General features: G+C 41.3%; 1 protein-coding gene across 1 annotated transcript; it reads right to left on the reverse strand.

The window, feature by feature from the left end:
- Positions 1–1,796: 1,796 nt before the first annotated feature.
- SNRNP48 (small nuclear ribonucleoprotein U11/U12 subunit 48) lies at positions 1,797–19,827 on the reverse strand. Its single transcript, XM_080933265.1, has 9 exons — positions 19,665–19,827; positions 16,021–16,134; positions 15,761–15,821; positions 15,059–15,133; positions 9,893–10,081; positions 8,986–9,107; positions 5,890–5,978; positions 5,273–5,431; positions 1,797–2,104 (listed from the first exon to the last, which is right to left on the reverse strand). The coding sequence occupies exons 1-9, from the start codon at positions 19,815–19,817 to the stop codon at positions 2,056–2,058; spliced, it is 1,011 nt and encodes a 336-aa protein (XP_080789391.1). The 5' UTR covers positions 19,818–19,827; the 3' UTR covers positions 1,797–2,055.
- Between the last annotated feature and the right edge of the window lie 6,657 nt (positions 19,828–26,484).

The raw sequence follows: 26,484 nt of genomic DNA on the forward strand, positions 1-26,484 counted from the left end.
TTGAGCTCATAACGCAGCAGTCAGGGGCAGCAACAGGATAAAGGCTGGTCCCAGCATCTCAGGCTCCCGTTTCATCTAACTCCACATTTAATCCTCAGCGGCAGACTATGCACTTAAACCTCTGGGCTGTAAGCACCTTTAACTGCATCTTAGCTCTTCTCCTTTCTCCACCCTGTTCTATGCTCCATTGCTTCCACCACTCCTTCCTGTAAGCTTATTTGTCCCGTAAGATATCTAAATAAGCTAATCCAGTCTGACTTTCGTTTCTCCTAGTCGGTAGAAAGCATAATTTAAAACAAAATTTGAAGTTGAGCGTATAGTAATAAGCAAACTGCTAATAATTTGGTTTTGACTCACAAAAGTGACAATTCAGTATGACTCAGTGTTAGGTTTTGTGTGTGCTCTGTATGTGTGGGTGTACCCTGACATCTACATGCATGCATGTGGAGGCCAGGTATCATGCACCTCGTTTTTTGGTCTCTCAGTGAACGGAGCTCATCAAATAAACTAAGAGAGGTCAGCAAACCCCACACTTACCCATCTCTACTCTCCTGAGGCAGAACTGCTGCTTGATTTAAGGCCAGCTTGGGGCACAAGTAAGAGCATATACTAGAAAAACAGAAAGCAGAGCCAAGCCTATCTCTGCATGAAAGCTGATCGTCACTCTTACCAAAATCCAGTCAATTACTTTGTCAGTTACTTATTGAAGAGTCTGTTTCTGTTTGGAAATGAAATCTTTAACTGGGTTCCAAATGCCCAGGCTACTGCTAATTTAAGTGGGAATGCAACGCTCAGGACTCAACTGGATGACCTAGATAAAACAACACAGTATCCACCAACAAAAAGGAATGTACCACCCACATACACATAGGATCAATACCAAAAACCTAGAGTCACCACGCATTGTGGCACATGCTATAAACCCAGGACTTGGAAAGGTGGCACAGGAATCAAATTCAAAACCAACCTGGGCTCAAAGACAAAACTAACACAGAACACCCCTGTACGGAGACAGGCAGAGCCTACACTGGGCTATGCCACTGCCGAGAGCTGTAGGGAAAAGGAATCTAAGCTATGGCTGCCCTAGGTTAGGGGTAGAGAAATGATACAGGAGGTACTAACCTCCTGGAGCCAGAGAATAATCTACACCCTGTGGTGGTTGTGTGGAGATACACCAGTCACATCGGTGAAAGAGTATACTTTAGTGAGTGCACACAGTACTTCAAACAACTTACAACATACAAAATATTAGCAATCTTTAATTACCAAACGAAACGTGAATATATGTGTGTGTATATATGTGTGTGTGTGTATATATAAATATATATATAAATTACTTAAAAAACCAAAGTTTTCTTTGACCAGCACCCTAGTCCTGTTATCTACCTTAAAACACCCTTCCCCACATGTAATTAGGAATATGGAATGGCTTCTAATGAACCCTTCAAAATATAATCATACACATCTGTATGTGTATAATTTTTATGTGTATGATTTTACATTACTGTAAAAGAAACAAAAAAGGTATTTTGCACTTGAATCTAATGCTAACTTAAACTCCCCTTCAGCATTACATCTTAAAGATCTGTGTGAACACAAGATTTTCCTTTGAACACAAATTTTGTGATTTAATCTATAAATACCTACACATAGTCTACTTAGCCAGGACACTCCCCATTCAGAGACAGAAAGCGACTCAGAATGCTTCCCTATCACACACAACCCTCCAGTGTAGTAAGAAAGAGTGCTCACTGCCAGGGTGGAATCTAGCCTTGCCTTCTTATATATAATTTACCTATCTCAAGTACTAACTTGTAAAAAAAAAACTGATATATATATATATATGGTCAAAAGAATGAAACAAATAGTAATAAGACTCAATTATAATATAAAAAATGTAAATGTGTAGTGTACAATTTTGACTCATGGTTTGAAGCATTTATTAAAATAGTAAGCATTACACAACCCTAACACCCATTTTCTCCTACGTAAAGATTATAATGAAAATATCAGCATATTTATTCCATAAGCATAATTAATGCATTTATATTTTATTTATATTTTTTGCTTTCTTCTTTTATGACTATGATGTCTTTCTCCATCCCTGAAATAAAGAGACATAAAATTATGAGACATTTTAAAAACAGCAATACATTTCCATCATACATAAACCACAGTAAGCTAAAACAAACATTTAGAACTGGAGTTTCTTCTTCTTTTTTTTTTTTTTTGGAGACAAGAGTCTCACAGTTTACAGTTTAGCCTCAGCTAGCCTAGAACTTATGATTTAGACCAGGGTGGCCTTGAACTCAGAAACCCACCTGCCTCTGCCTTCTGAGTGCAAGACATGTATCATCACTCCCTGCTGAACAATATTTTAAGAGTAAAAATGGAAAGCCAACTATTAAATTAAAGTCAAGATTAAAATACAATTAAACAAAATGGAGGAGGACTCTAATTAGACAGGGAGGGAGATAAACACAGAATAAGGAAGTAGGAGAGTAAACTAACAATAAAGAGTTCTGAAAAAGTCATAAGGAATCATAATGAAATTAAAAATAATTCTGAAAGCCATAAGGAATCATTATTATCTATCTAAAATAAAATAACACATACAAATATCTATTTATAAATATATGGATTGTATGAATTTTTTATATGGCTAACAATGCTCCCGCCAAGAACCAAAGACCACCTAACAAAACCCCAACACCAGGCATACAAAGCCTTCTTGAGCTGATGTTAAGGGCTGTCCAAGAAAGTCCCAGAACATTACAGCACATTGCTATGGCCGTTGGTCACCTCCAGAGGTGGAAGGTGAGTTCCTACTGCTAAAAAGACACCATGCACATCAGACACAGGCCCGACGCCCTGCTGAAGCTGCCATGAGTAGATAGCCCCTCTCTGAGGAATAGCTTCCATGGTACCAGAAAGCCCTAAGACAGCAGTGGTGGCAGAAATACCCTGTCTGTAACCAAAATCTCTCAAACTGGACTTCAGACTTGCTCAGCAAGAGGGAAATCATGCCTGGTACTAGAAACTTAGCCAACTGCCCAAGGCTACTGAACTCATGGATCTTGGAAAAGAACCTTCAACCACCACTGTACTGACCTAGCATCATCCCTAACTACAATCAAAATATTTGTCCTTATTTCCACAGATAAATGTAATCCTCATCCCTTATGAAGCAAACTTCTCTTTACAACAGATGGAGACCATTATAGAACACAACAACTAATCCAAGTGCTGAGCTGTGGAGTCCAGTACCGAGGATATCTTTACAAAACATTCCCACACCCAAGGCTCAGAGAACACTGCAGAGGAGGGGGTACAGAGATTTTAAGAGCCAGAGGATCAGGGAGAGACTGTGTCTCCTAGTAATTTCGGAAAGTATACTCATAAGGTCTCACTAATACAACTGCCTAAACAGGACCTGAACAAGGACAACAGTAGATGTGCCAAAGTGGACTGGGGAAAGCCTATGAGGCCTCAACCCTAGAAAAGAACTCCAGGCAACTAAGGGATTCTGAGAGCAGGAGAAATAGTCTTCTGACCAACGAGCCACCAAGCAGCCAGCCCTGAAAAATACATAAATAAGTACCATACACACTGAGCAGGCTATATTTAGGAATACATAAATGCATATACATAAATGCTTGTAACACTAATAAAAAAAAGTGGCCATGCAAGACCCAGGAGGGGTATGTAAGGTATGAAGGGAGAAAAGGGAAGGAGAAGGATATAATATCTCTAAAGTAAAAGAAAAGAAAAAAGGTAAGCAGAATAGATTTATATTTTGGTGGTCTGCATTAAAATTAACTCTGAATATATGTTCATGTTAGATAACCAGAGTACCCATGTCAAATAGAATATTAAAGGCATAGAAAAGATGTTAATGCCCTATCTGGCCACTGCATCACCTTGTGTAAGTCACTCTATCTCAGGACTGAATTCAGCTTTGTGAGTTTTTAAGAAAGGTGGGAGGCACCAAGCTGGTCACCTGGTGGTGCAGGTCTATAATCCAGGCTACTTGGCGGGCAGAGGCAAGAGGATCAAGCTCAAGTCCTCCCTGGGCTCTATCATGAGTTCAAAGCCAGAATGGTAAGGTACTGTCTCAAACATTAAAAACAGAGAGAACAATCAGGTGTATGGAGAGTGGGAGAGAGAACAAAACTCAGCAGGGGAGCTGGCTGGGGGGTGCATCTCTAGGATATGCCATAGACCTGGACAGGGAGAAGAGGCCCCAGGGAGTCTACGGGGTGACTCTAGCTGAGGCTCACAGCAGTGGGGATATGAAGCCTGAAGTGGCCATCTCCTGTAGTCAGGCAGGACTCTTAGTGGACAGGATAAGGATACAAACCCACCCACAAAACCTTAAACTCAAAATGTGTCCTGCCTACAAGATGTGCAGAGACAAAGATAGAGCAGAGACTGAGAAAATGGCCAACTAATGATTGACCCAACTGGAGACCCATTCCACAGGCAAGAACCAAGTCATTTTTATTATTAATGATTTCATTAATATGCTTTCAGATAGGAGCCTAGCATAACTGTCCTTTGAGAGGCTCCACCCAGCAAAATAGAAACAGATGCAGGGATTGAGGGGCCCAAATGAGATTGAGAAGACCAACAGAGGCAACTAACCTGAGCCCTTGGGGGCTTCCAAAGTCTGAACCAGTAACAAAAGAGCAAGCATGGGCTAGGCCTAGGTTCCCCTAGCCCCACCCCCATGCACATCTGTAGCAGATATGCAGGTTAGTCTTTATGTGGGCCCCCAAACAACTCGAGCAGGGAATTTCTCTGACTCTGTTGCCTGCCTATGGATCCCATTCCCCTAACTGGGCTGCCTTGTCTGGCCTCAATGGGAGAGGATGTGTGTGCCACTTGATGTCCCAGGGTGAGATGATACCTAGGGGAAAAGGGGGGAGTGGGAGAGGAGCTGCGTGAAGGGGGAACAGAGGAGGTGCTGTGATCAGGATGTAAAGTGAATAAATAAATTAATGAAAGAGAAAACAGAGCTAAAGTTACTGCTCCGTCATAGAGCGCTGCCTACCATGCACGTACTTCTAGGTTCAATTTCCAGTATTACAAAGAGTAGGAGGTGCAGTGTTTTATCGTGCACACATCGCTACATGTGTAGTCTGTGAGCTGAAGCATGACAAATATGAACAATTCCATTAACTCCTCCCTACCTTAACTGACTCAGTAATTTATTCTTCTTCATTCTACAACAAATCAACAATGCTGTATGACTCGGGGGACAGACACTCACCTCTCTTTCCTTCTTCTCGACTCAGAATTTTTATCTTTATTTCTTTTTCGTTTGTGTGGGCTCCTACTCCGAGCCCTTCTATGTCGAGCACTTTCAACATCCAAATAACTTCCCCCAGACTGTCGTGAGTCTACCGAAGCTGATCGCCTTTCCTCATTCCTGCAGTACAGAAAGAACATCCATCAGTTCCCCTCCCACAGTCTCCACTGCACAAGACCATCCACCTAAAGTACAACAGCCCACATGTTGGTGGCACAATCTTATATCCCACAAAGGTAGCAGTCAAACAAACAGCCCCTATAATGTCTTACTTAATAACGAGTTCCCTAATGTGGTTGTTCATCCCTAAGACTGGCATCATCACGACTCTACGTACAGTAATTCTGAGCACTCACAATACACAAGCACCAGTGAATCACAGTATTCACAGTCTTGGAGATGGTACGATTCCACAGTGTGCATAGGGGATGCGTTAAACAGGTGCTTTAAAACACACAGTGCTGCATGTCCATCATCACAGCACATGAGACGCACAGCACCAACCTGCATGGCCCAGGGTTTGACACAAACATAAAATGAGATAAGCAAACATTTCCTCAGTGAAGACAATGACGTACTTTTCAGCACCATCTTCTCCTCTTCCCTGCTCTTCTTGCCAATGGTTACTGAGCTCTTCCATGTGCACCTTTATCACATCCCGAATTACCTTGGAAGAAGTAAAAACCAAATGTCAGATCAAAAGGTTGTTCTAAAACTTAAAATCACAAAACCAGAAAAACAGGAGCTGGATCAGTGGTTAAGAGCATCTGTTGCTCTTCCACTGGACCAAGTTTGGTTCCCAGCATCCATGCTGAGTGGTTCACAATCACCTAGAACTCAAGCCTTGGGGAGCTAATGTTCTTCCGGCCTCCTGGGGAACCTGCACTCATGTGCACAAACCCACACATACACATGTAACTAAAAATAAAACCTATTAAGAAAAATCACTGCTTGTCATCACTGAGAAATCACCGAGGAAGGGTTGTAACATAATGGGTTATGAGAAGCATGTATTTAAGGACTATAAAAAAGGTACTGTCACACTGATGATTAAATGGTAGATGGCAGTATTATTTCAATGTTAACTTTAAACTTGGAACTATGTTATGACTGTGTAAGAAAACAGCTTTATCCTCCAGAAATACATACTATTTTGGGGATAACAGGTCATGATATATAGAACTTACTCTTGAACAATTCAAAGAAAAAAATCTGTACAAGTACAAGATAGAGAGTAAAAGATGTACAGAAAGAAACAACAGTTGCCGGGTGCTATGCCTGAAATGCCAGTACCAAAGGAATTCGAGAATTCCCTGGGCTATATACAGTGAGACACTGTCAAGAACAAAAGGGAAAGAGGATAAAAAAGGTAGAGTAATGGAATACATGTGACATGAATGTTGGTGGAGGGACAATCTGAGGGGAGGGAGGAGACCCACAAAAGAGGCAGAGGCAATAGCAGACAATGGGGCGTTCATAAAAGCAAAGTTTAATGGCGCAGAACATGAGAACATCAGAATGGAGCCGTCACATGCAATACACGTTTTAACAATTTAAGAAAGAATGAAGGAACAGAAAGGTAAGGGGTCAGTGGAAATGGTGAGTCCACAAGACCCACACCATGAAGGGTGATCCAAGTAAAGATATGACAGTTCTTCTTGCTGCGCTTAGTTTCCCAACTCGTCTGTATGAGGATATCTGCACATGATTTTTAAATCTAATGATTAAACCAAAATAAAAGACAGAGCATGAAATATTACAGTAACTTCCTAGATGCTCTCCCAAAGAGAGCACAAATCCCTAACCTGGGAAAACCATGAGAAAGTTTCTTTTCTGTCTTATCCACATGATCAAGCAAGGACTAGTCACAGGGAAGACAGATAAACCAAAACAGAGCTGACACTTCTCCCTTGTCCACCAAGAAAATGTTTCAAAGTACATAAAGCATGGGCAATTACCAAAGAAAGGCTCTAGAGACCCAGGTATAGTAGCACCCACCTTTAATCAAAGCACTTCGGAGATAGAGGCAGGCAGATTTGTATGAGTTCAAGGCCAGCCTGGTCTACAGGGCAAGTTCCAGGGCAGCCAGGGCTAAAACTTAGTCAGACCCTGTCTAAAAAAATAAAAACTTTTAAATTTAAAAATTTAGAACAGAGAAAGATACTATAGTTCCAGCCAGACTCCAGTTCTTCCCTGCCTCAGTGAAAATTTTCAATTGCTCCAAAAGCTAAACACAGAACAATCCAAACTCCTCAGTAAGGCCTGGGAGTCCAATCCTCCATGACTTTAAGACAAGACAGTAGAACCCTTAGTGAGAGCACTAGGCAGTTCCTGCAGAAGTCCTCAGCTCCAGCCATCCCCAAAGGCCCTCAACTTCTTAAAATCTGTACTTAGCATGGCCCGCTGCTTTCATCCCTACTTCCTGCCCACTATATTCTTCCACAGGAAACCCAAGGCAGCCCCGTCTGAGACAGTAGACTATGCACCACACACACCAGTCACATTCCAGCTCCTGAACCTCACACAGCCCCACTTTTTTATAGTGCTATCTGAGCTACTGAAGCCCACCAGAACCCACCTAAGTGTGCCTCACAGGAAAAAGGCAGAGTTTTCTTAAGTTTCCCTTTCCTTCAGAGATACGGCATCTCAGACCTCACAAGAATCTAAGCTTTCAAGAACCACTGCTCCCCCACACTTTAGCAATCACACAATCTGTAACATCTGTTCACTTGAGGACTAAACTCTCAAGGACACTTTGGTGCCATCACCTCTGCACACCCCAGCAGTGTGCTATGCACAGTGACTATCATGTATGACTTTGTGCTGAAATTTGTCAAAGTCCAGGCAACCAGAAGGACATAGGGCATGAAACAGAAGCTAGGAAAGGGTAAACTGCAGACAAAACCACAGAAGGGTCATGTTCACTTAAGTATGTTTCAATACTTCCATGAAAAAGGGCAACCATAAAATGGTAAATACAGAATCAACATGATCTCAAAGATCAAAGATATGAGACCAGAGACGACCCAGAGAAGGGCTGTTTTTTAAACCTAATGATTAAATCAAAATGAAAGACAGAGTATGAAATATTACAGTTACTTCCCAGATGCTCTCCCAAAGAGAGTTCAAACCTGTGAAACTGAAACTGTGAAATTCAATGCTCAGGCCCACATACATATACATAAAGTAGAAAAAAATTAAAAAGCTCAAATAACACAGCCAATGACAAACACCAGAGTCAAAACTCAAGCCAAGGAACAGGGGCATGGTGGTCCACACCTTTAATCCCAGCATTCAGGAAGTAAAAGCATGAACTCTGAGTTCAAGGGCAGCCTGGTCTACATAGTGAATTCCAGGACAGGGAGGACTACACAGAGAGCCAGTGTCAACCTACTCCCCAACCCCCAACCCTCTCAAGCAAGGGCAGTCAAAAGCCCAAATTCATATTCTTGTCACAGCACAGAACCACTTTCTCAAAAAGAAGTGTCTTTAAAAGGCTATGCAACCTCCTCAGATTATGTCAGCAGTGAAACACCTTTGCCTGGCAAGGGCAAACAGGGTGGGGCATTCTCTCACGACACATCAGAAAAACCTCTGGGGACATAAAATAGACTTAGAAAATTATGGAAAATTTTATCTTCAACAAAAGTACTATGAAAGTATGTGAAACTTACCTCAGTGTATGATTTTTTGGTTATATGAACATTCTTAGCTCTATAGGACTGGCGTCTTCTTTTATAATCTCTCACTTCTGCCAGGATTTCCAAGTAAGATTTTGGACTTTTTCGGCTATCATCTAATGGAAGAATAAAATTATTATACCCTTAAAATCATTTACATTATTTTTATTTGTGTGTGTTTGTCGCTGTGAGTGAGTGTGTGTGGGAGTCCAGAAGACAGCATCTGATCCCTTGGAGCTGGAGTTATGGGCAGCTGTGAGCCACCCAGTGTGGCTAATGAGAACCAAACTTGGGTCAACAGGAAGAGCATTATGAGCTCTTAGCTACTGATCTATCTCTAGCTCCACTTTGGAATGAAGAACTTCACAGTTAGGAATAATCCTGCAGGCTGGAGAGATGGATCAGCGGTTAAGAGCACTGACTGCTCTTCCAGAGGTCCTGAGTTCAAATCCCAGCAACCACACAGTAGCTTATGACCATCTATAATAGAATTTGATGACCTCTTCTGGTGTATCTGAAGACAGCAACAGTGTACTTACATGAAACAAATGAATCTTTAAAAAAATAATAATAAATTAAAAAAAAAGAACGCTGCATGTTCCAAAGTAACACACAAAAAAAGTTCCAAAATAATCTACATTATGTGCAAACTATTTTATATCACTCTTTCTTTCTGTAGCGAACAGAGGAACAGGGGTATTCAAGTCCATAGAGCAAATGCAGGTAGTATCCCTACATGCTAGAAGTCTGATTAACTCCGTAAGTAACACCATCCATTCAGAACTAATATTGAGATGATACACACCCACCTTATCCCCCCTCAAGTGGCATAAAATGAAATCACTTTACAGACATTCTTGAGATGAAATGACAAGAACTGTAAAAGATATTTATCCCAAACCTTGGTTGACTTTAGCAGCCAAGTCTACGAACAGGTCACTGTCATTTTCAATGACTTGAGGACCAGAGCGCTTTTTCTTTGTTTCCTCAATGACAAAATCATAAAGGGCCAGGCGATCCGATTGTGTGAGGTCACAAACAGATCGTTTGTGATTCAGAGGAACTTCAACAGGAGCTGCAGAATACATTCCTAAGGTAAAATAAGGTGAGAGTAAATGCTGGTGAAGCCCGTGGACTTAAACTCTTAAGTATGTGCTGAGACAATTCAACAGCTGCCCACACGACTTCTTACATACAAGGATGTGCGTGGTGAACGGTAATGTCGCACACTGCCTGGCATTCTTTCCAGCAAGGTTAGGACAGACTCCAGGAGTTAGGCAGCAAGAGCCACAAAGAACGACTTGAGCATCAGAAAACCTGTTTTCCCACTGGATGAAGTCTGGACATGTTGCCACGGTTGCCAGGCTGTCATGCAACCTTGGGTTCAAGAGAGTCTCCTGTCTCCATGGTCTAAGTAGCTACAACTACAGGTACACACCACAGGAACAGGCTAAGAAAGCCTCTATATAATAATTTCTTAAATACAAGCGCTACTACCAAAGTAGGAATTATCTTTGTGTATATGCTTTTTCTCATAAAAGCTGACAATTTTTTTAATAATTGCACTGAACATTTTTAGTCCTTCTGGAAACAAACCTCATATGAAACATTAAGGTGGCTGTTCAATGCTCAAAGTTCATGACATCTGTGCAATGACTAGAGCAGGGAATCAAAAATGTTAAATTAAGTCAAGTATGGTAGCACACGCTGGCAACCCTAGCTCTCGGACGGGAAGATCACAGTCAACTGTAAACTTCCTATGACCAGGACACAATTTAAACGATTTAGTTTCCTAAAGAGGAGGTAGGTATGCTGGCTTAACTAAGTCCAGTGGAAGAAGTAACAGCAGTGCCCCAATGGTTACACATTATTGTAACGTCTGCTTACGAATGAACAATAAATAAATACAATACCTTGATATGATGTGTTAAAACATAGAAGAAAAAATGTTTTGAGACTCAAATATTCTCAAAAATACCAAAATGACTGTGACTGTAAACAAAGCAACTTAAAACAGGTCTTCCTAATGAGAACTGAGAGCATCACTTTTACAGGAATACGAATGCTGACTAGGTTATCCTTAACGGAGTTAAAGCTGGCAGAAAGCACCATTCAAAACCGTGGCACTCCCCCAACCTCACTAGCAGCTCAGGTAAGAGACAAAAGGATTCCCATGAGAGCACTGAAGGGACTTATCCACAAATTAAGGAGAGCTGCAGTGTACCAAGGCTGTGGTTTCAATGCAGATAATGACACCTGGACACTGTTACTGGCCGAGGGGTTGGAAATGAGTGGGAAAGACGACTCCCTCTGAAATCAGCCAGTCACTCTGATGCTGAGGCTCCAACATTAGACTTTAGGCAGCCAGGTGTTAAGCACAATCATACAATAGAAGACTGACTTTGATAACCCTAATTCCTTTGACTATCAACCATAAAAATCTGAGAGAAAAAATACAGAATCTAGAAAACAGTTCAATAATCAAGCTCAAAGTGTTTTTTATTAATTAATCTTAAATTTCTTTCTAATAGGCTAATATTTAAATTTCTTAAAATTCAATCAAAATTCCAAACCAAGACTTTAAGAGTGACAGTTATTGAGATAAAGTCAGAAGTCTGAGTGACACTTTTAAAAGGATATCATTTGCAAAAAGGATACTGCATATCTTTAAATAAGGAGTACATTCAGGTTCCTAATTCCTCTTATACTCACCCCAATTACTGAAAAAGAAAAAGTACAGAAAAGGTTAAGCAACAAACTGATTTTTTAAAAAAGAATAAACACACTTAAACAAGCTTCATTTACAGTAAGTTTTTAAAGTGCAAGTCTCCATATGGTTTATGTGCTGCAATTTTTATAAATTTGTGTCCTCTTTTTTTCATTTTTCATCCTTCTTACTGTTTTAAATTACACAGTTCAGAGCGCTGGATCAGACTTTACCACACTCATCACCTTGGCCCATCCCCAGAGCGCTCACCATTTCAAAATCAAACTTTGATTGCAATGGACATTCTTCTCTACTAGTCACTGCCGTCACCGGGAAACTTACCCACAACACACGTATTACAGGTATCCGTCCACACAGAGACAACTCCTAACACTAGATAAAGAAAACAAGGCCCATGGGAGAAAATAACTGCCCAAATGGCCCTATACGATTCTTCTGCAGGACAGTAATTCCAAATCATGGCCATGTCTCAAATATGTGTAATAAAATTTATAGCAACATGAATGCTTAATATTGGGGGAAAAAAGATAAACTACTAAGTATAAAATTACTATTTGTGATCAAAATTAAAAGCAGTGCACACGAGGCCTGTGCTGCTCACTTCCTGTGACGTCAGCAGAGTGCAGGGATGACTGACATGACAGGTGCAGTGAGAACATGTCACAGACTGACCGTAGAGCACCTCACACTATTAATCAGGGGAAACACACACTGCTCTGTTCACATAAATCAATCAGTAAGAAGGCACTTAAAGAGATTCTAGCCCTCAGGTCAAATGGAAAAATATCTAATTAGGCCACAAAGATAATTCTGATGAAAAAAAATGCAGAACTCTACATGGTATTTTAAATGTTTTTAAAAGGTTACAGAGTGCTTTAAATCAAATCTTAAGATAGAATACTTCAAAGTCAAATAAAAGCTTCCCAGTTCCTCTGAAAAGAGCTGTTCCAAGTAATTCTTAGATGCCCTGAGTTTAATCCCAAGCACCATAAATAAACCGACTGACCAACCAACAAACCAACCAACTAACCAAAATAGCTCCTGTGATGAACTGAGCTTAATGTCTAAATCTTACTGTCTAGTTCTATAAATTCACACCACCTGACATTTTCTAAGTCATTTTAGTTATATAAAACTCACCCGTGTCGTAGTAACCCTGTGCACATTAGTTTTTTTCTTAGATTAGGTTACTAATTAATGTATCTAGCCCCAGTTTAGCTCTTGCCATGTGTATTCTCATAATACTACAAGACAACTGCTCTACCACAAATACAGAACAAAGCCTCCCAAGTTCCATATGCAGGGGTGAGCAGCAGACTTACTCTTTACAGTGACCAACAAGGGGGAGTGACCAGTGCTGATGTGAGCATACATGTGCAGTCTGACATTCTCACGGTGACATCACCCAGAACCCCAATGCATGACTTTCACTTCAGATCATTTCTAACCCACAGTAGAAGAACTCAACTGAAAGCCTGGGGCACAAGTCAGAGTTCCTTCCAGGATGCAGCCCTGTTACCTAGCAAAGGGTGAGTCTCTTCCTTTTGAGTTTCTTCACCTAATGTGAAGGTGAAAACACTTCTCCAACACAAGTTTGCCGGGGAAAAGAAACACATAAAAGAGCTCTGGGGGGGGGAGAAGTTTTTAAAAGTAAAAGGATGAACTAGATGTGTAGCACACAGGAGGAGCATTGTAAAGACTGAGGAGGAAGGTGAAGGGTGGGAGAAAACCTTGTTAAGTAACAAAAACACTGAAGGCATTTACATCAAACAACGTAAGAACTTTATCAAACTGGCCCTATCAGCCAATTTGTTTCCTACCTGTAAAACACAGACACTAAATCAGATAGTCCAAGTAGTCTGTCAACTCCAAAGCAAAACAAACTCATTAATCTATCTAAACCAGTCAGTATCTAAAAAGCTACGCCTCTCAAACAAACCAAAAATATTAAATTAACTTTACTTTAAAAAAATGATTTGCACTGGTCTATGAACAGGGCTAATAAGCAGAAACTGAGACCAATGAAAGACTTAAGTAATCACAGATCAGTTTTCCATAAATTTAAAAGCTGAGATAAAGCCACAAAAAAATGGGAACTTTAAAAGGAAATACAAGAAATATACTTAGGATGGCTTAATGGGTAAAGATGCTTGCCACCAAGCCTGACCACATGAGTTCAACCCTTGGAAGCCATACTGTGGGAGAACTGACCCCCTGAGGTTGTCCTGGGACATCCGTACATCATCACAACACATGTGCCACCACCAACCAGCTGCACAAGCAAACAAATGGAAGTTGTGTTTCTGCTACTGGAAGTAACTACCGAGACACAGAGGCCATGGGAAAAACAATCTTCCTTCTAAAGCCACAGTACAGTCACGAAAAATCAAGTCCAGACAGTGGCACAGTGGCTTCTTAGAACAGTACTGGAAAAGACTAAATTTCAACAAGGGGAAAAACCAGAGTGAGGAAAGACAGAAGGATAACCTCGGCAGGTGGAGCCACTTGTGCAACTAAACGTCCCACCCAGATTCAAAAATCTAAACTCTTCATTAACTTCCTTCTGGTTGGGAAAAGCTTTTCTTTCAATTTTCTAAGAGCCTTAGTTAATTTTTTTTAAATCCTCGTTTCTGGCAAATTTCAAGGCAGAAATATTTTGAAGAGCTCCAAATCTGGGCATGAGAAACCCCACAAATGCTATAAAACTACACATAAAACCACTGTTTTCTTTTCCTGAGGCATCCAAAGTCTCAAAGAGGTCAAATTCAAAAAGATTACAAATACAAACTTGGGAAGGACATAATCTTTTAATGCTATGCACTATGTTTCTCAACAGACTCTCAGAGTCAGGTACTTGCACCTGAACAGAACAAAATCAAACACTCTTATCCAGTATACTTACTCACTAAATGTTCTTAAAACTTATCCACAAGGCAACCACACCTGTCAGATAATGCCAAAACAGCAACTCTGCAGAGAGAGGGTGTGAGGGAGCTGAGGGAGCCCCAGTGTGTCTGAATAGGAAACACCTGACAAAGTTGAAACAATATAAGCTATCTCTTGTTACATATAAGACTGTAAAGTTGAAACAATGTAAGCTATCTCTTGTTACATATAAGACTGTAAAGTTGAAACAATGTAAGCTATCTCTTGTTACATATAAGACTGTAAAGTTGAAACAATGTAAGCTATCTCTTGTTACATATAAGACTGTAAAGTTGAAACAATGCAAGCTATCCCTGTTAAACGTTAAGGCTGATCCTGAGAAGCACATACTGTGTATGATTACAGGAGAGCAAACACCTTGATTCAAGAGCCGGTTAAGACTACAACACTTACTTTGGCTGTAACAGTCACCGTCTTTACCAGCTGCAGCCCTAGCTTGTTTAATTATCTGGAACTGTGACTCCTTATCTGAAAAAGAAAAACCCACAACACTCCTATAACCTCAATAAAAATTCTTTCAGAGTCCAAGAATCGATCAGATTCCAAAAGCTATACATCCATCTAAGTGGAATCAGGGTGTTCTGTTTCTTGAGGTCCATTAAGGCTTTAGCCTTATATGGCACACAACTGGAGCACGCTTCCATCTTCCCTGCCTCTTCAGTCAACACTGTATGGATCGTGCTCCCACCCTCCCCCATCTCTTCCGTTATATTTTTGTTATAACCAAGAAGGGAGGCAAGTACTGTGTGTAATTTGTCTGTATGTTTTTATAAGATGGATCTATTATAGTAACACTGGCTGTCCTACTCCCTCTGTAGACTAAGCTGGCCTTAAACTCAGGGATTCCCCCTGCTTCTGCCATCCCACCATGCCTGGCCTACTATACACAGTTTTGCAGGATCCTCACACCCAGTTAACACAAACCAAGTCCATTTTTTTACATCACGTGAAGTATCTTCACTGTGTCTAAGTTAATCAATCCCTTAAGGTACTGAAGGTCGTCATAAGCATGTCTATAATATCCAACTTTTTTGCTAATTTAAAATAGAAAAATACAAAACTAGGCTAATTTCAAACATAATCTAATATACTTACTCAAAGTAACTGAAGGAATCTTCAAATTTTCATAGAAAAAAGTAGGATTGTACATTTCATCCTAGACAGGAAAAAAATGTTTTCAATTAATATTCTTGGATTGCACAATTGGCTGTTTTAAGATCTGAAGTAAATAATACCTCTATTTAAAAAAATAACAAATTGTGACGTTAAACACAGTACTATCTACAAGGGCTCACAATGCACTCTGACTTCCTAATGAATGAATTTCATGATATTATGTAATAAACAAATTCTACCTCTTCCTCTCTGGTATAGCCCAGTTTCCTCAGTCTGCAAGATTCCACGTGCTTTGTTAGTGATGATTTAGGCATTCGGTGATTGGAATCATAAGGGCATATGGCGATTTCATCCTGTAAAGATTAACAGAATGGGGGAAAGAACATTTAAACAGCCTAATACTTCCTCTTCTGTGGGCCTCAATCCCCACTGAAGCCAAAGAACATGTCATACTTGTTGTATTAGAGTTCCTAGTCATGATCTACTACCCAAAGCTGTCAACCCTTTTGGGGGGGGGGGCCAACCCTTATCTTTGGTCTCTCCCTCCCTTTAGCTCTTTGGCCTCTCCCTTTTGCTGCTGATCACATGTACAAGTGTGTAGGAAACCTGTTGTAAATGTTCATATGGAAGCCAGAGATCAAGGGCAGGTGTCTTTCTGTCACTCTACTAAATCTAAAAGCTCACCTATTTGGCTAGACTGGCTAGCCAGCAAATCCCCCACTTCCCCAGTACCAAGGTTACAGATGTTTTACCACTGTTCTGGGGAATTCTTAGGCTTCTGAAGCAAGCACTTTTAACAACCTGTCTGTTTGTTCTTTTCGTTTGTTTACAGACAGGCTCCTACCATGTAGCCCAGGCTGACTTTGAAATGATGGCAATCCTAACTCATCCTCCAGAGTGCTGGGATCACAGCCATTCTCACATCTAGCTCTTGATAAATGGTTCATGTCTTTCTACCTGTCTGGTTGTTATTTCATCTCCTGCAGTCTGTATTTCATGTAATTCTAATCATTAACCTCTTGTCATTCGATAATATGCTTCCTAGCAATACTTTGCCTTTAGCTCTCATATGCTTCAGTTTCCTGAATCCATCTCATCAGACCATGCAATAGCGCTGCCGACCTTCAGGGTGAATCTTCCCACAGGGAAGCCCACAGGCCAACCTAGACAATTCCTTATTGAGACTCCCTTCCCAGGTGATTCTGCATTGTGCCAAAGTTGATTATCACATCTTCCTTTCTTACCCTGCTTTGGTTGGGTATTTTATCCCAACAACACAAAAGCCTCCTAGCACTCAAACCTGCCTTGCTCCCATTTCAGTGAAAGGTGCCACCTGCTCAAGCCTCTTCCTAATCACCGAATTCAAGCAACCACCCAGTCCTGCCATTTTTACTCCTAAATGTCTTTGAAATCCTTTTTCGTTCTCTCTAGCCCCAGCCACTTGTCCAATTCAGGATGTCACTGTTCCTTCTGTGGAATGCAACAGCTACTAATTGCTCCCCATCTCTGCTTCCAGGATGGGTGCTCTCTACTACATTTTCCACAAGTAGCCATTTTGGAAACCCCAACTCTCCCATTTGCTGGCTATTAAAAAAAAAAAAAAAAAAAAAAAAAAACTGGGTAACATATTTAACTTTTCCTTGAGTCAGTTTCTTTAGCTGTAAAATAGAAGCAATAGATTCTCATCACACAAAGAGATCATGAAGATTAAATAAATATAAATATGTGAGATTATATACAGAGAACATTTGAGTAGGGCCTGATACTTAGTACTAAAATTAGTAGGTGTTTTATTAAAACATGAATGTGATTTGGATAATCCCTGACTTAAAATTTGCCTATGCCTCCCCTGCTGCCCTCATTTTTTTAAATAAAAAGACAAAGAAACAACAAAAGCCAACATTCTCCAATATGACTGCCAAGGACCTTTATAAGGCTCCGTATAACCTAGGTAGCCCTACCCACTCTCACTCCCATTCCTATCATGGCACACAGGTTGGTCTAGAAGTAATTATCTTCCTAATGCTCTAGCTATTCTTAAGTACATGAGGCTCTCTAACCTTACCATTTAAACCTGGCCTTCTAGGGTGCTAATGCTTTCTGAGCTTGACCTAACTAACTCTACTCAGTTGTTGTTGTTCTGTTATCATCATCATCACCATCATCATTTTGGCCAGGGCTAAGGAGATGTCTCACGAAAGGAAGCAAAGGATCCGAGTCCAAGTCCTTAGAACCCATGCAAAAGATAGACATGGTTAATATGTATATGCAATTTCAGTGTTCCCATTATGAGATAGAAGGGAAAATAGCCAGACACTCACGGGCCAGCTAGAATATATCAAGACGACGGCCCATAGCCCAGGCCATACCCCCATACACATCCACACAGATTTTTAAACATTTATTTACTTCAGTATTTTATGTATGCGAGTGCTCTTCATGTGCACCTGCATACCAGAAGAGGGCATCAAATCCCATATGGTTGTGAGCCATCATGTGGTTGCTGGGATTGAACTCAGGACCTCTGGAAGAGGAACCAGTGCTCTTAACCACTGAGCCATCTCTCTAGCCGCTACAAAGATTTTTAAAAATATACTTTTCTAGATGCTCTTACTTACCTATCTCGGCCTATAATAGCCAATACTACAAAAATTCCAACCCCACCCATTACAGACTTTGCCAAACAATAATATAACAGCTGCCATCTCTTTATCCCCCTCATGGTTACTATGACAAGCTCTTGCAAACACACAAACTGTCACTGTCATCGTCTAAGCTCTACTGCGGAAACATGGAAATTGACTAATTATCTGGACTGCATTTATCCTAGAAACTAATATGTTATTTACCAGAATCTTAAAGCTAATTACTCTGTGAGTATCAGATAATCATGTGCCTCACAGTTTACTGTCTAACCTGGGAGTTTTGCATAGCAATGAAGCACACAACCCCTCAGAAAGCTTGCATTCAAATTCCAGCGGTCAATCCCACCTAGATGCTTCAGATTCTTCATCTGCAAAATGCTACCAATCATCCTAGCCTCCTTCAGTTATGAATCTTAAATGAAGTAACATATTGTCAAATACAAAGCTTTAAGTATTAATATCACAATGCAGAGTAATACCTCGATAATAAAGGAAGGTGTGGTGGGGCCCTGCTCAATGGCCTGGAAATTTCATTAAATTATCTAATTCACATCTCAAACTTTTTCAGTTGTCCCCCAAATCCATTTTACAGCATCGTTACTAGGTTTTAAGCCATGAATTATATTGGTTAATTCACACAACTCCAAATATACTTGTAAAGGTACAATGGAAGGTTTCCCTTCCAATTTCTACTTCAATTTTAATACAATAGTGAAAAGTTTATACGTAAATCGCAATAACTATTTCCACTAACTTATAACTTAAACTTTATTATTTCATCATAGTAAATAAAGAGGGTATAAGAAATCCCGGCGCAACGCAAATTCCCTTTATCCTGCACCTATTGAAACAAAAGTCAGGATAATTCACTCGAATACACTTCAGGGTCGGCTGCTAGCTACCACTCCTTAGAGGCGTCCTTTAATCGTCCCATAATTCCTACTGTCTGAGTGGGAAGCGTCCAGGTTTAAGGTTTAAAAAAAAAAAAAAAAAAAAAAAAAAAAAGTGAACACTGAATCTAACGCAATGCAGAATCCTTACGACATGACGAAGCAAATAGCCAAACGCAGCAGCAGCACACACACACACACCCGCCCCCGGAACATGCACCCGAAAAGCCCTGTCCTCCCCTGCATCGCATCGGGATGGAGCGCTCGCAGAGACCTGGGCTCCACTCGCGCCTTTCCTACGGTGAGAAGCCAGCCGCCCGGGAAAGGCCAGGCGACCTCGCCCCTCACCTCGGCCATCTCGTCCCCGGGGTCCAGCTGATCCAGGCTCCATCCCAGGGACGCCGTCACCTCCTCCAGCGTCCGGCAGCAGCTCTCCACGAACTCGCTCAATTCCTCCTGCAGCCGACGCCGTTCTTCCAAAGGAGGAGGCTCAGCTTCCATGATCGCAGTTCTCCTCAGGCAGGAAGTGGTAGAACTGCTGGGCGCGCTCGGGCTTCTGGGAGCTGTGGGCGGGACCTTGGAATTATGCCAGCCTATAGGGACGAGCCGACGGACAGGGCGGAAGCGGTAGTTTTGAAAGGTGTCTTCCACTCTCTTCCGGACAAGGCTTCTTTGCTTTGCTGGTTTGCATCCTAACATTGAGCATCCTACCGCGCTCCTTCGACGTTTTGGAGAGAAATTATTTATACCAGCAGGAAAGTTTAAAGAACAACACAGAAAATGTCAGTGTAGCCTTTCTCCAGCTCATTAGCGTTTTGCCTCTTTCATTTACTCTAAATGCCTTCGTAGCTTCTAGGTTCTTTATCCCAAATGTTAGTATGCACATCCTCAGAACATAATCGTGCATGATCACAATGCATGATCAAACAGAAAATTCATGAAACTGCTGTCCAAGTTTTTTTTTTTTTTTTTTTAACCACAGCTAGGACTTTATTCAGATTGCAGTCTCATTACACATGGTCCAATAACATTCAAATAAGAACTTAAAAAGGAATTAAAGATCAATCTTCAAACATCATAGCCAACAAGTGCCACGTTTGCCTATGATCTCTCCGATATAAAACCACATCCACACCTCAGTGGCCATTCAGCACAGCTTCCTTAACTGTAAGGTGTCTGAAGCAACCAGTTTTAGCACTTTGATTTTTTTTTCATGCTCTGAATGTCTGTAGGGATTTCACCAGGGGGGACCATGGTGCCAAAATGTGGCCAATCGAGGCTTCGAGTAAGTCACAGCGGCGGCCACCTTCGAAGGTGCCTTTTCCTCGAAGTTACAGATCAACTTGTCCACAGTCTAAGGTGGAAGGTATGCCTGCCTGAACCACCAGTTGAATGACATCCAAATTCTTCTCAAAGCAATATATTATGTTTTAACTAATTGACTATAATTAGTTATTATCTCTTAATTTAGAACAGCCTCCTCTTGCCTCCCTTTCCCTCTGGTTATTGTTTCCCCTCTTTGAGACAGAGTCTCACTATATAGCCCTGACTCTAGCCTAGAACTCACTTTGGAGACTAGGCCAGATACGTCCCTGCCTCCTTAGCACTGGGATTAAAGCCTTGCACCACCAGCCTGGCCTTGGCCCCTCTCCTTCTTTTAAAATTGAGTTATTGGGTTTGTGAAGGACTTCGGCCAGCTGTCTTATAGAATGTCCTTCTTTTTGGATTTATCAGTTCTCTTGGCCACTACTACCACCACTTTATAATTAAATTAAGTATTAAAGTATAGTGCCAGGGAATGTTAGTGATCCCCCAAAACACAGACAGGAGACGATCTGATGTAAATTACACTAGGGCCTTTTTATTTCAGCTAGCTCATACCCCTCCAATGCACCACTGTCGTGCAGGATGGTTTTTGGGGGGAGGGGTCCCAAATATCTACTGGGACAAAGTTTATAGTAAGTGGCAAGTGGGGTGGTGGGGGTAAGTGTGCAAGCATCTAATTGGAAAGCTACTGTAGCCTTTAACATAATTGGCTGGTTCTAGGAGTCATATCCTAAACTTAACTTTCACTCCTCTCTGCAGAGGTAGCTCTTAGGCAGGGGGTGGGCTTGTAACCTGGGAGTGCAGGTTTGTTGGGGAAATAACCTGAAGACACTGGTCTTGAGGGTGTAGCCTGAAGATGCTGGTCTTTGGGAGGATTAGCCTAGAGACTGGAGCTAGGCTTGGGTTTTGTTGGGGGACAACTTGGAAACTAATGCTAGGTACCAGCATGTTGGTTTGCCGAAGTTCAAACTTAGGCCAGGTTCCCTAAAATGGAATCTGAACTTAAAAGATTTGACCTCTCAAAAGGATGCTACACAGAAAATATGTGTCTTTTCTTACACGGGGACATGGGATCTCTCAGTGATGCTACCTGTGATCAGTTGATAAAGGTGGGGGCTATATCATCACTGTGGTGGTGTGTTTTCCTCTTTGTAATTGGTAAGTACTCTGGCCATAACTTCGAAAAATGTCCAGAGACTGTAAGGTAGAGGTTCTCAATCTTCCCAGTGCTGCAACCCTTGAATATAGTCGCTCATGTTGTATGACCCCCAACCATAAAATTATTTTGCTGTTACTTTATAACTGATATTTTGCTGCGGTTATGAATTGTAATGTAAACATCTGATATGCAGGACATATGATATTTGATTCCTGAAAGGAGTGGTGATCCACAGGTTCAGAACCACTGCATTAGAGGCAATGTCTTAAGCCCTAGATACTATCCGACATGAGAAACAAGTTAAAATCTCCCAAAGGAAATAATTCTGCTTAGTCTTTAGGAAAACTTGGCCTAAGCAACAATGATATGAATAGTCTGTGCTGTCCACTGGGAAAGCTTCATTTGAAAGTGAAGACAGGGCTGGAGAGATGGCTTAGAGATTAAGAGCACTGATTGCTCTTCCAGAGGTCCTGAGTCCAAATCCCAGCAACCACATGGTGGCTCACAACCATCTGTAATGGGATCTGATGTCTTCTTCTGGTGTGTCTGAAGACAGCTACAGTGTGCTTAGATATATATATAATAAATAAATCTTTTTTAAAAAAGAAAAGAAATTGAAGGCACTAAAAGGTAATCTTTTACAAACTGCAAAGATCCTAAGGAGTTCTAAATAACCTACAACTCGAGCCTAACTGCGTTCCCGAAACCACCATGACACTGCCAATGAACCCAGAGTTGTCGACCACACCATTGCCGGTCTAAGACTGCTAGACTGGAGTGACACACAAGCAACAATGAAATGGCTCATTCCTCACGAGGGATCCGATGTGGTAAAAACAAAAAAAGCGCTTCTGTGCTTAAGAATCGCCTGTGTGAAACTGCAGATAGAATTTGTACATCAAAAGAATTGACATCTGACATCACTCTCAGTTTAAACAAGCTTTTTTTTTCATATTTCAGGAATTAGGCATTCGTCACAGTTTGATGGTTTAAGAGCTGGGAAGAACTTTTTAAGTTTTAGCCTGAAGAAATGGACATCACTAGCCAAATTGCCAAGAACTGCCTGCAGTTCTGTGTTCCATCTACAAGGGGAGCAGTTCTGGTACCATGGACCTCGGACAAAGAAGCTGGTGGGAAACCTGACCACAGAGCCCTCAGAACAACAACGGCAACAACAACCACGGCCCGGCCTGCCGTAGACTCCGCTGGAACCAGGGAACTGTGTGTGTTTTTATAAACACTCTTGCTCAATGGAATGTGTTCCATGTTTCTTGAGCAATCACACTAAGGAAAGGCATAGCCACCGTGCTGCGGCATTTGGGAAACTCAAATCTGTCTGAGATACATTTGGATTCTCATCCTGGGAGTAGTCATCCTAAAAAGGCCAGAGCTACCCTCCAGTGACTGTGTTCAAAGTCTCTAGGTAGCCCCTGGCCACACAGTGTTCAGTGACACTAAATGTTTGCTCATATTTGTGATGGTTTTAACAACACAGAGTGCTGTGATTCTCAGGTAGTATCCATACATGCTGGTCTGAATATTTAAGTAAATTTTCATGTGTATGGTTATTTTGCCTGCATATGTCTGTGTACCATATGTAAACCTGGTGCCAGGGTAATGGTAGTTATAGTCTTTTGCTAAAAGGGAATTTGATCATAGATGAGCTCCATTCAATAAAAACTAAATATAAACATTTTTGTTTATAATAACATTCTCAAAAGCAGGTTTATGAACCATTCCGGAACTCACCGTGTGATTGTGTCAAGGAACCAGTTTAGTAACAAGTGTGTCAGCAGTAGAGAGAGACCTTCCAGGGCATGCTTTTCTTCTTCTTCTTCTTCTTCTTCTTCTTCTTCTTCTTCTTCTTCTTCTTCTTCTTCTTCTTCTTCTTCTTTTCTCTTTCTCTCTCTCTCTCTCTCTCTCATATTTATTTACTCATTTTAAGTATACGAGTACACTGCAGCTGTCTTCAGACACACCAGAGGAGGGCACCAAATCCCATTACAGATGGTTGTGAGCCACCATGTGATTGCTGGGAATTGAACTCAAGACCCCTAGAAGAGTAGTCAGTGCTCTAACCACTGAGCCATCTCTCCAGCACCCACGGTGTGCTTTTCTAGAGAAAGGTCATTGCTACTAAAGATACATGCTACATGTTTATCATAAAAATTACATGAAAAGCCACTACCCTCACAGGCATGCTCAGAGGCCCATCTCAGGCGATTCTAGATTTTGTGAGCTTGACAGTAAACACTAACCACCATGGTGTTCCATCCACATCTCCACTTTGTCACTCATTTCACTGTAGAACTGGGCAGGGCTGGGGATGGGGGGGTGGATTTAAGTTTTAAAATTGAGCATTATTATTCCATTATCATTGTAGTCCTGTTACTATCCAAATTAGCCTGAATTTGGCCAGTAGAAGTCATCTTCTTCCGTCCCCCATGTCTTTGACACAGCTGTTAACATAGTGTGCATTTTGCTTTATACCCAAGGCTTTCTCTTCCCCTGTAGGACTCAGCGTTTAATCTCCCTGTGTTGTTTTGATCCCAGAACTGAATCTCTCAGATATTTGCCTCCATATTGGATCTGCACTTCCCTTCCCACGTCATTTACCACCAGTGGAAGAAATATAAAAAGAAATTTTGGTTGCCATCATTTCCAAAGGCAAATGGCAAAGTTCCCACCTTTTAAAGAAAAAAAAAGTAACTTTATTTACTAACCAATAAGAAATTATTGTTATGGAGAAAACATGGCAGCAGTCAAAACCAGCCAGGGTTGAGTTCTAGAACCATCACTCACACCCCTTTCGTGTTGTCTTTGCTTTCTATCTTATTTTCATAGCCAAGTGGCCAGCGGTAGATCACAGCATTGTCCCTTCCCACCGTCTTCCCACACCCACAACCCAGAATTCCCAGAATTCCCAGAACTCCTGCTGCAGCTGACAAATGCCTGCTGTGGAGGTTGGAGTGCACAGATGAGCTGGAGGCAAGCCAACCTAACCCTCTCCCACCTCCATGTCTGCAAGGTAAATTTATGGTTCTACCCAGTACCTGGCTCCCTCGCATGTAGGCTATGTCAAATTAAGTGATATGATGTAGAATTTCATGCCAGCTCTCCCAAACCAAAAGTCAGAGTCTCCTTTACTTGAAAGAGTTCAGTGGAGGTTTGTGCTCTGTCTGTTCCAGATCTCCCTGTCCACAGTGTACATGAAAGAGACATTTTCTGCCCTTCCCCTTTAAAGCTATCTTCCTACCACAAGGCCTGATCTTGGTCCCTAGTGGTTGTGAGGCTTTCTCTCCAATAAATCACATTATGGAATGAAATGGGTCTTGGCTTCCTTATTCATCGACCACGAGGGTTTTTTTTTTTTTTTTTTTTTTTTTTTTTTTTTTTGTTGATGTTGTTTTTTGTTTTTTTGTTTTTGTCTTGTTTTGTTTTTCCTTTTTCTGTTGCTTGTACCAATAGGGAAAATGTGAGAACAACGTTGGAAATCCCACTATGACTATTGTTGGATTTCTGTTTCTATGGGTGCCCGGTGTATGTGAAAGAAGTCAAAGCTCAGCCCAGGTCAGGCATGAGTTGTGTCTAGGACAGCCCCGTGTTAGAAAAAAAAAGGCTTTAGACTTTATTATCAATGTGTGATGGTTAGCTTTTGTCAGCTTGACCCAAAGGGTCACCTGGGAAGAAGGAATCTCAACTGAGAATTTGTCTCTATGAGGTTGGCTTGTGAGCAAGTCTGTGAAGCACTTCCTTGATTAATGATGGATGCCAGGAGTGCCACCTCTGGGCAGAAAGTCCAAGGTTATCCAAGCAAAGGAGCCGAGCAAGTCACGGAAAGCAAGACAAAAAGAGGTGACCCTCTGTGTTTCCCACGTGAGCTTGTGCTTTGGACAGTAACCTAAGAGATGCAATAAGCCATTTTTCTCCCCAGGTTGATTTTGGTCAGTACTACAGCTTGTGTGTGTAGGCCAGAGGACAACTCTGTGGACTCAGTTCTCTCCTCCATGGCTTCCCGGGATCAGACTCTGGGCTTCAAGCTTTTAAGCCATCTTGCCAACCCATCTCACCTTAGAGTTCAGTGACACCTTTAACAGAAGCCTGGGGGATATAGGAAAGATTCGTCAGCTGACCCTGTGTCTCTGGTGCTGTTTTACTGTGAGGAACGACTACACTAATGCTATGAGTTCATTTAATCCCTTCCACCCTGTCGCTTACTTCACCATGAACTCAGTTTAATTAAACAGATTTAGAGATAGAGATTTAGAATTATATATTCATTATATGAAGTATACTTGCTATTCTGTTAGTTCTAGATTCATCCTATATTTGGTCAGCAGAGAACAGATTAAGATGTGTCCTATGTGTCTTTGACATATCCCCATTAGTCTTTTGCCGGGCTTCTATTATGGGATGAGTTGGGTTCTCCCACAACTTCTATCGTCAGTCACGATGGGACAATATTTGGACGTAAGGCCTTTAAAGAGATGAGATCAAGCAAAGGTGTAAAGTTGAGGTCCTTATTTGATTTTTTTTTGTAAGTCTTTATTACAGACACCTCTCTCACACAGCATAAACTGGAGTGAGAAAGGACCAGCATGACTCTGTGCAAGAATGATGTGCAAACCCACAAAGCCTTCCATCCTTTTTGCCACAGAAATAGTGGCACATCCATGCTCACTG

Source organism: Micromys minutus (genome assembly GCF_963924665.1).
Source record: "Micromys minutus genome assembly, chromosome: 1".
Taxonomy (NCBI): domain Eukaryota; kingdom Metazoa; phylum Chordata; class Mammalia; order Rodentia; family Muridae; genus Micromys; species Micromys minutus.

What these genes read in the sequence shown, in the direction of transcription:
- SNRNP48 (XM_080933265.1), bottom strand. Translation starts at nt 19,817, where the DNA reads ATGGAAGCTGAGCCTCCTCCTTTGGAAGAACGGCGTCGGCTGCAGGAG. An exon ending in CCGGGGACGAGATGGCCGAG is followed by an intron (nt 16,135 to 19,664) that starts GTGAGGGGCGAG and finishes TAATCTTTACAG; the next exon opens with GATGAAATCGCCATATGCCC. An exon ending in GGAGAAGATGGTGCTGAAAA is followed by an intron (nt 5,432 to 5,889) that starts GTACGTCATTGT and finishes TCTGTACTGCAG; the next exon opens with GAATGAGGAAAGGCGATCAG.